Raw genomic sequence first — 10,179 nt, 5'->3', positions numbered from 1 at the left:
CAAATAGCAAAGCTTCACTGACTGTAATGTGCCAAGCTATTCATAAAAATTATTTTACAAGATGGCATTTTTCTAAATCCCACAACTTCTTTGGCATTGTTAATGTGTATTTCATTTATGCACATAGTAAAATGTGTATTTCATTTAACACATCATTAGCAAGGACACAAGTATTAATTTAATCATAACAGTTTGTCATTTAAGTTTTTGCAGTATACTGTTGAAGAGGGCCACTCAATGCTTCAGCTACATCTTGATGGTTTCAGCTGGAAGAAAGCTGAAATAAAAGTGGAAGAGAGTAACATCATGGATGTTGTCTACCAATGTATTTTCTCCGTATTTTGAAGCTAGTGGCACCTTGGGAAATAGCTGCTTTTAGCACTTCTTCAATGTTCATTCCACTTTTCTGGAGTCATTTTTTTCCTAAGACACACTGAGTTGGAGTGCGAATAACATTTTCTCTCATGTCCCTTTGGTCAAATACATGTTGAAGTGAAGCTTTCTTCAAAGCCCAGTCAAGTGTTTGGTGCTGAAGCTGGTCATCACTGTATCGCTGCAGACTAGAGAAACAATATTTTCCAGATTTCTGAAAATAAACCAATATTCATTAAATAGGCTGTGTGCTGGTGAATCCAGTCAAGGAAAGAAACATGTTTTATTTAGCACTGCTGGCAATAATACTTGATAAAAATACTTGTTAAAAATAATTCTAACAATGTGCAGGGGTCATTTAAGAATGGTCAGTTGTTCAGGCCTTCATTCATGGTGACAATGTTGTATAATAGACGATGAAATGTTACCAGTGTAAACTTGGTCAGCACAGGCTGAATACAAACTTTTGATAACTGACTTTCTAATCCAGTAAGAAATTGGTGTAATGTTTTTAACTTGTATGTAATTTGTAAGTAGAACAGAGTTTTAGATTTTGAGTCACATCTGTTTTTCCAGGATCTAAAGGGAATAAAATGTGTGGTATAATTATTATTAATTTTTCCTTGTTTATTAATATTATTAGTAGTTATTAAAGTATTATTAATGTCTCTCATAAAGTGGTCCACAGCGATCACTGGATGCAATGCTCTACCGAGAAGGATTTTAACTTATCATCAACAACAGTTATTTAAAACGGATTACCAGTAAATTTTATCATTTTCATCGGTTCATTCGCCAATGAAACATGAACTAACTTGAAAATATCCACTTTGATGACTCCCATCGCTGACAGTATCTTATTTGTTACCAATAAGAACAAACTCTCATGGTCACGTGGGTCGGTTCAGCCACTGAAACGTCACCAGTCCACAAATTTAAAATCAGTGAAAGAAACTGATTAGCTTCACTATGTAAACGTCATATCCCAAGAATGACTGTTAACAGTGATATGTTTTTAAAAAAGGCAGCTGAACTTTCAAAATTATATTATTATTCATTTGTTGCTTAATCTTCCAATTGATCTAAAGACACTGGAGTGTAGTTATAATGTAGAGTCAGTGTATAATACTGCTGAAGGGGACAGCAGCGGCAAGGAGCACGACTTAAGACGGCAACCTTCAGGAGACAAGTGTATGTCCTTCTCCACGAGTCTGCTTTACACCCCTTTTACCTGGAAAGAAGGTTGAAGCAGGGGATGTCACAAAATCCCAAAAAAATCACAATTCGGCACTGGGTGCAAATAAAGAACGCAATAAAAAATGTTTTAATCGGTAGAACTGCTGATATTTAAAGTTCAGGTAGTCCGACGAGAAAGCAACTAGAATAACACCGTAAGTCCGCTCAGTGAGTAAAAATGAAACACTCTGCACTGCGGTACAGTACAGTACTAAGTGCCCCACTGAACACCGATTCATGTAGCACGTGCAGCTATAATAAAACCGCCATAACGCAGAGTACAAAACAAATCGTTTAGATGCCAGAAAAAGGGTTTTAATTTTTTCAGCAAAGGGTTTAATTGCTGAATCTGCAAAATACCTCGAACACTTTATTAAGCCCTGTTTTGAAGTACTACAGGATTCTGTTCAAAATATGTTCTGCTTTTCTCGATCACAGAGGTAAAGTCTCGTGAAAGCAGTATTATTTTCATCAAAACTATAATATTTCATTTTGATATATTGCCTAATTATATCTGAGTTGCAGCTGATATGGTTTCTTTTAACGTGGTAGCAATTAAAATATAATGTTATGTTTATTAAAATTACGACATAAACGCACCGACGTAGCTGATTTTATCTGTTTTATTCCTCGGTTTTACAGAGCCTCATAAGCATGTTTCTTTTATATTAGTTTGCAGGCCCTACATACAAAATCGCTTTGTGGTATTATCTAAAAATAGTACAGCATCCTCCACTATTGCAAGGAACCAAGACTAATTTAAGAAGGAGCAGGACTGTGGAAGAGGGACCACCCACTGACCTTAGTGCACCAACCTGAGGTCAGCGCCAAAATGGCGCTCCTGAATACTATTAGCAAAAAGGTGGGCTTTCCACCTGGTTCCACATGCATGATCCATAAGAAATACACGTCTGATCAGGCACCTGTATCCACTGCAAGCAACTGGGCTGATCTATCTTTGCCGTACAAAGAGTGCACACCAAGAAATATGTCAACAAAAGAGCCATTCATCTGAAGGCCGAATGTGCGCCTTCGCCAGCTTATATTCCATGGTTTCTGCCTGCTTAAAGGTGTGCATTTTAAATATGCCTAAATGTGAGGTGAACTAGACACTGTATGTGAGTCTTTGACTGGTCAGAATATTTCTCTTCATTTCTATTGACTTGACTTATCATGATTCCAGTACATAATGAAATCTGAAATATATTATGTACTGATTCTGAAATGCCTCTAATTCTGCATTTTCCTTCTGTGTGAAAAGGGATTTTATTGATTGGTGTCTCTAAAATGCCTTCTTGGCTTTCAGTAAGTAGCAATAAATGTAAGTTTCTAAATACATAAATTATATATAGATTATATATATGTATATATACTGTTTGTACATATATGTATATATATATATACAGAGAGAGAGAGAGAGCGCTACACTGTATGTATTTTCCTCAGAAAATTGAGGCATCCGACAAGAAAGTAAATTTAGTGGGAAGTAACAAAAGAACATGTGTTTTATATCATTTTATATAGTGAAATTTAGCACTGGGCGGTTTAAAATAAGGCCTCTGCAGCGCACCTAACGAGCTATTAAATTTAACAACCAACGGACACAGAATTACGATTCTGTCCGGGTTACTCCCTCTCATCCAAAAAGTTCACACATCTCCCTGTGTGCACGTGCTTCTAAACCGGTGACATTTTCATTCATGTAAAATTTTGATTTATGAATTCCGTAAGCTTCTCTCTAACACCTTTATGACTGATCTAACATTTGCTTCCGGGATTTACCATAAATCCAGATTTACGGATCTGACGATACGTTTAATAGATTGTTGTAACACTAAACACTATAAATCCTGAATGTGAGCAAACGAATAGAACTCTTCTGTTCTTTGCCATAATCCACATATGAGGATTTCACTTTCAGCATTTCATTCTTTTTTACCACATTCAGAATATTGTCTTCTGTTTATTTATTGTCAACAGAAAAATTTAAGCATGTTGTATTTAATGCACCCTTTCTAAATTGAAGCAACCTTTAAAAAGTTATAAACTGTATTTGGGTATGGGCTCTGTTCAATTTTCTTACTTGCAATTAAGGTAAAGAAAGAAAAAATTAAATCTAAAACCAAAAAAATATATAATTTTATTTAACTATATGGCTGTTTCCTTATTAAGTTCTTAGTGCACTGAAAATTTGACTTCTCCCGGTACTGAACAGGAGGCCTACACCAACCTGAGAAAGAGTTGAAATGAAAAAATGTAAGCATTTGTCTCCGACAAAAACAGTGGCAATGATTACTATTAAAACATTTTGCTGATCGAAAAGCTGTTTGTTCAGTGAACACTTCTATATTTAATTACTGAAGCTTTTACGAACGTTTTAATTGCACAGATATAAGCGCCAGGGAGTGAACATTTCTTCATTTATTTTCAAAAATATTGAAAAATTAATATGGAAACTGTACAAAAATAAATCGTCTCTCCCCATTATATTGACTTGAAGGTGAAACTGAATTGTGCATTTAATTAATTCAAACTTACCTCATCCTTTTATTTCAAATACAGTCATAAATAAAATATATACCAGCCACACTGTCTTTTCTTTAACTTGATCACTAAACGTGTGTGCCTCGGATTAATATTAATTGTTCATATGCTGGAAGTCGATAGCTGTGAGAGAATCCGTGAAAAAATCCAACCCGTCCGTCGATATCTCCACAGAACTTTCTGGAGTTTTCGAGAAACTCGAAGAGACCGCATCCGAAAGCTGGAGGCAGGGATCAGAGGGGAAAATATAGAAATCCTGGAAAGGGGAGAGGTTCGGGAAAGGGGTACCGCCGCCGTCCTCCACGCGATCGGACGAGCTCTCGGGCCTCACCGCCGACACGCCGTTGGACGAAGGCTCTGCGAAGTGTTTCGCATTTTTCTCACTGCCGTTCAAAGTCGAAACAGCAAAGCTTTGGTAATCTCCATTCTGCAGATTCTGACACAGATGAGCAGATGAGTTCTTGCTCAGTTCGTAGGTCTCCCTTTCCAGAAGGGCTCCCGGCGCGCTGGCCATCATGCCTTGTTGCTCGGACACTGAGCCCACTTCCCCATCTGCATCTCCTGCGACGTTCTGGTTCTCCTTGCACTGCGTTTGTCTTTTGTGCTTCATCCTCCGGTTCTGAAACCATACTTTCACCTGCCGCTCGGTCAAATCAAGCGAAGCGGCGATCTCAATCCTCCGGGGTCTGCAGAGGTACTTGTTGAAGTGGAATTCTTTCTCCAGCTCCAGAAGTTGGGTGTTGGTGTACGCGGTCCTCAACCTGCGAGCCCCACTGCTTCCCTCCGGAACTTCAGACAAGTCTAAAACAAAACACATTAAAAAAAAAGATACTCCATTGCAGGAATGTGGAATGTTGTACATTGCTAGCCAGGGTGTCAATGACAATAAATTTTATGTGTGGATGCCACCATGGAACTCAGTAGAGCTGGACTCCAAAGCAGGGAGGAAGGATGGAACTGCTGACAAGTCTGGGCCCAGCTTAATAAATGAGACAGCTGTCGGGTTCAACAGCGGCAATTTATCATTCTCCATTACTGTCACACATCAAAACTCAAATACAGCACGGCTATTAACCGCAGTGTGGAAACCAAAAAAAAAAAAAAAAAAAAAAAAAAAAACACAAAAGAGACGTTCTCATCGTGCTTTGAGCAAAGGGCTGAAACACAAACTTCGGGAAAAAAAAATAAAAGCAAATTAGACCGCTAAAGACAGTGGGTTTACAGTAGCCTTCACTGTACAGTACAGGTTTCTCTTGTCTTTTCCTACCTTTGGGGGAGAAGCAGACGGATCCGGCTTCGAGGGCTGCTGCTCCAGAAGGTGAGATGGTGTTTTTCTTGGAGGCTTTCTTCTCCTTCATCCACGGATACTCCGGGGGAGGCGAGGCGGTCGGCGGCGGGCTGCCGCGGCCATGCGGGCTCGCTTTGGGCCGGCTGTGGCGAGGGAGGCTGCCGGGGTTCAGCCTTGGTATGGTCTGCTCGAAAGGAGGAGGAATCCGTGTGGAGAGGGACAGCGTCGAGCTCTTGATTGATGAACTCTGAAATGAATCACTGACGGGGAGAAGAGATGTCAGGCACTCTGCAAGCGACGGCTGACTATTGATAAAACCCGTCTCATGCCTAAATTCGTAATTCATCTCCTCTCCGATTCAGACTGAGCCGACAAGCGCTTTTGTGAATTCCGCTCTCTGGGTAAAAGTCATTTAAAACAATTGTGCGTTTTGTCTAATTCACTGTTTACGACTGTATATGGAGGGCGCGCCTGTTAAACTATAGCTTTCATGAAGACAAGGTTGAAACTGGACCGAACTGCTTGTCACATGATTACCTTTTGCCCAATGACAATTTGGGGTTTAATCAAAAAGAAGTCACAGTCTGCGTGATCAAACCAAAAGTCTGCGAGCAACGCCTTATTGAAGTTATTCTACGATACTTATTCATTTATTTATCCGTTTTGGTCACTTTATCTCTCCTTGTTCCACACAACCAGATTTATTTTGATAAGGGTGAGACAGCAGGCTGTCGGCCCCATGCATTGTCCCTGACTGTCAATACACTTCCTTGCACCTCACAAACGAATCAAGCAACTAAAATCTAAGGCCTGGAGCCATTAACAAAGAAACACATTAATCTAAAAGTTTCTGACAGAAAGTGTGGACAGCCCAAGTTCTGAGGAGGAGAGAATTGCAATGTGTCCCTGTGTCAAACTGCATGTGTGCACAGCAACACGAATACAAAACAAGCACAGAGAATCACACATATTTTTAACCTGTGAAAAACTTCAAAAGAATATTATAGCAAAATACAGCGAAGGTTTAAAAGGCATCTTGCTTTCTAGGCCATTGGAAGACACTCAATGATTCCAGCTGCAGACAATTTAATTTATTTCATATATTACACTAGACTGTCTCTGTGTTTGTGGGTTCTTTTTTCCATAAAAATGTTGCATTATATGTATGTGTGACGATCAACAAATTCAGTTCGCATATACATAGTTAAATTTTTAATTAAAACCTGAATATCTACCGGCAATTTTAAGGACATAGTATTTTGGAGTTTTTAATTTCACTTGTACTGTATATCCTCGTGTGCAGCCATGTGAAAAGTAACTACTAGTTAAATTAGTGTTTAAAACGGCAGGAGTGAGGGCGATTTTTTTTTTCTTTTTCTTCACAAATTTCGCAAAACTTTGGGCGGGAAGAAAACTGGAATGAAATGGTACATGGGAATCAAACTACAGTGAAATACTCTTGTGTGTGTGTGTGTGTGTGTGTGTGTGTGTGTGTGTGTGTCGTATTCTTACGGTAGCCTAAAACGGGGGAAGAGTAATAGGTCTTTCCTAGTTTATTGCTTATATTCCAAACAAAGAGCTCTGGGAGGCTGTGCGCTATCAATCTTGCTGGCCAAAAGGCCTGACAGCTCCGTGCCCTGAGACCTCATTTAAACTTTCTAACTCCCTCTCAGATCTGCCGGAGCCAAGAGAAGAAGAAAAGTGCTTCACTTACAGGAGAAAAGCCTTAGGAACACAGGGCTTTCCTTTTAAACATCTTATTATATCTGGAACAAAAAATTATGTTCATTTATTCAGTAACCGGCGACTTTATTTTAGGATTGGTCGTCATGTTGCCTGAGGAAGAAGTTACTTTTGAGATAGAACTTGGAAAAGGAGAGGAGAGATGTAGCTGCTAAGAAAGAGACGGATGGGCTTGCAATTACACCGGGCTTTGTGTGCGGAAAGCGAGTGGGTGTCAGTATTCTGCGAATTCAATTCAGCCCCACGCCTTTTCTACTTCGGACGTTTTCTTCTGGTCTTCTCTTTTCCCAGAGCAGAATCACACCGGGGAATAAACACTATTAGAGCTGGTGTGTGTTATTTGTCTAGAAATAAATATTCTGCCACTTCGGTGGACGAAAAACATCGCGGATTATTAATGCCTTACAAGTTTGCTCCTAACCCGTGTCAGTAGAAGAAATACGTTCAAGAAAGTATTCTCACCACGACGGTATTTAAAGAATTTATACTTACATTTCTTCAATGCGCTGAAAACCACGATTTAAAGAAATTACGTGGTAAGAAATACCATTGGCAATATAAGTAACTACAACATACAAATGTTGTTTTGCTTTTAAATGTTTTTTTTTGACACATTAATTGTGACGAAATAAATTAAAACCCATCTATTACCTCTTAATGTAACAAAGATCAGTTAACAAGAGTTTTATATCGCACGGATCTTTCTGACGGTTTTGTTTTAAAATAAAAGTAGCGAAGACATAAACAGTTTTAGTTTTCTGCTGAAGATGTAAAAAGAAATAAAAACAAGAAAGAATCATTTTCAAAATATGTAAAGAAACGAATAAATTTGAAGTCTGTTCGCACACATTTGCCTGTGTTTTATTTTTCATTTTACATTTGAATAATTTAAAACCTATTTGTATTTATTACTTTTTATTGCCTTGCTCACTTTAACTTTATGCATCGGAAGTTACATGTTTGATTTTTTAAATTTACATTTCTTTTCTCTTTCTGATCTCCCTCAGGGTTGTTACTTATGCGTAGAAATAAATGTTGTGTTTTTTTTTTTCTTTCCCAGACCCGGATCGCTTGTTATATATAGCTATATTAGATATATTCTCAGACATCCCAGACCCTGAAACATCGAGAAAGAAAATCCATCTTTGTATATATATTTCATCCTTATATTTAATTTTCAGGACAGTGCCTGACATACACACGTAGGACCTACTCGAATATTTTAAAATATTTTACAGTAAAATTCATTAGATTACCATATATTTTCACCTATAGAGTATCGAGGCACACTGTTTATAATGATTCGTTGGGATAATGATGCATTGCTCTTGTCATTAATTTCTATAACGAAGGGAATCACCACTAGTTAACATGAGCAATGATATTTGATATCATATTGCTATCATTTTCTTAAAGTAAAGGCTCTAAGGTGTTGTATTACCTACACTGAGTTCGGAAGCACATCCCAAAATACCGTATGGCATGTGCCAATAAATCTTATTTAACCTCTTCCTTATTTCAAAGAATTAAAAGTAGACTTTGAAGAAATGTCTATATCGACCCATGATAAGAATCTCTTACAAGTACCAAGAACTTTTCAAGAACAATTTATGCAGTTACATCATTTAAACGTTTTGTGTAAACTGTTCAAACGCAACATGATATATGCAAATATCAAGTATTGATAAATAAAAGCAACAAAATTTTTTTTGTCAAATTGAATCCTAGATCACATAGGAAGCATTGATATGAGGATCACATTCCTAGTGTGGAACAAGTTTTCGATGAAAAAACAGATATCCCACAGCAAAAGTGTGACTTCGTTATAAATGTGGCGAAATGAACCTGAAGTTATTACAGTGCTAATGTCTTCCACACCATGCCTGTCTGAAGCTGGGGTGAAAGCCCACCAGTGAGTCTTTGTCAGTGGAGTGGAAAGGATGAAATATGTAGCATAAGAATATTTCATTTCTTTCGATTTACAACTAACAGTTTCACTGAGAAGCCTCATTTCTTGACGTTGTCTCCGTGTACGTGGTCACACTCCGCGTTAACTCTCGGTAGCCCTGAGAAGGGAAATGATGAAAAATGGCGGTCAGTGGCACCGGATATGACGTTGATTTTTTTTTTTTTTTTTTTAAAAACGCTTTATGCGGAAGATTCGATTGCTGATGAACACACGACCTTCTCTGCGTGTAGAGCCTGAGTGGTTTCATTTCACTGTAAATTATTTTGCAATAATTGCTATGTATTACCTTTTGTAATGAATCACACAAACCTGCACCATTTATGTATTTTTAAGCAAATTATTTTCTGTGTTATTTTTGTAGCTGTTCTAGTCTTAACACCAAGATAACTGTTCAAAACCAACATCTACCATAATATTATTTACCTGCCTTTTCCATGGTAACTTGCAATGTTAGATAATCAACTTTTCAATGTTATATTAATTTATCCGGGAAGGTATTCTTACTGCATCAATTCAGAGTGAGTACCTTCATCAGCTGAAGCGGTACTACAGCTGGAGGAGGAATATGAACCTGGAACCTTTGGATTACAAAAGAATGACCCTTATCTTGGCACGTTGTTATGCCAATGCTATGAGGTATCACAATGTAGGTGGATGCATTGCTCCATAGCTGTTCAAGAGCTGGTGGGCTCACCCGTGTGGTGGGGGCAGTAAGTCCACTTAAGTGAATGGGACAGATGGGAAATGTAGGGAAGATGGGGGATCTCCAACCAGCATGGTCTGCGGTCAGCAGCTGGTGGGATGACCAGCGGGATTGTTGTGGTGGCGTGCAGTTTTCCACATGCAGTTCTCAGTACATTCATGATGCCCCTGATGGGAGATTTACCTGCCAGGAAACTACATGGACCATGCATGTGAGAGTGAGGATATTGCTGCTGAACAGCACTGTAACTGAAAACATATGTGCCTTGATATGGGTCAATGCTATCTACTGCAGAGCTTTCAGAGACTGTAGTCTTTTATACCT

At 38.5% G+C, this 10,179-nt stretch overlaps 1 protein-coding gene across 1 annotated transcript; it reads right to left on the bottom strand.

Moving 5' to 3' along the window:
• Positions 1-4,093: 4,093 nt before the first annotated feature.
• Positions 4,094-5,786, bottom strand: hoxa2b (homeobox A2b). Its single transcript, XM_018740755.2, has 2 exons — positions 5,420-5,786; positions 4,094-4,953 (listed from the first exon to the last, which is right to left on the bottom strand). The coding sequence occupies exons 1-2, from the start codon at positions 5,784-5,786 to the stop codon at positions 4,247-4,249; spliced, it is 1,074 nt and encodes a 357-aa protein (XP_018596271.2). The 3' UTR covers positions 4,094-4,246.
• Positions 5,787-10,179: the final 4,393 nt, after the last annotated feature.

The sequence above is a fragment of the Scleropages formosus genome, chromosome 18 (genome assembly GCF_900964775.1).
Source record: "Scleropages formosus chromosome 18, fSclFor1.1, whole genome shotgun sequence".
NCBI classification, from domain to species: Eukaryota; Metazoa; Chordata; class Actinopteri; order Osteoglossiformes; family Osteoglossidae; genus Scleropages; species Scleropages formosus.
Note: the sequence above shows the minus strand (reverse complement) of the source record. Positions and strands in the feature narration are given on the sequence as shown.

Coding starts and splice junctions, on each gene's coding strand:
- hoxa2b (XM_018740755.2), bottom strand. CDS start 5,786: ATGAATTACGAATTTAGGCATGAGACGGGTTTTATCAATAGTCAGCCG. Junction 4,954..5,419: donor CGTCTGCTTCTCCCCCAAAG/GTAGGAAAAGAC, acceptor GTTTTGTTTTAG/ACTTGTCTGAAGTTCCGGAG.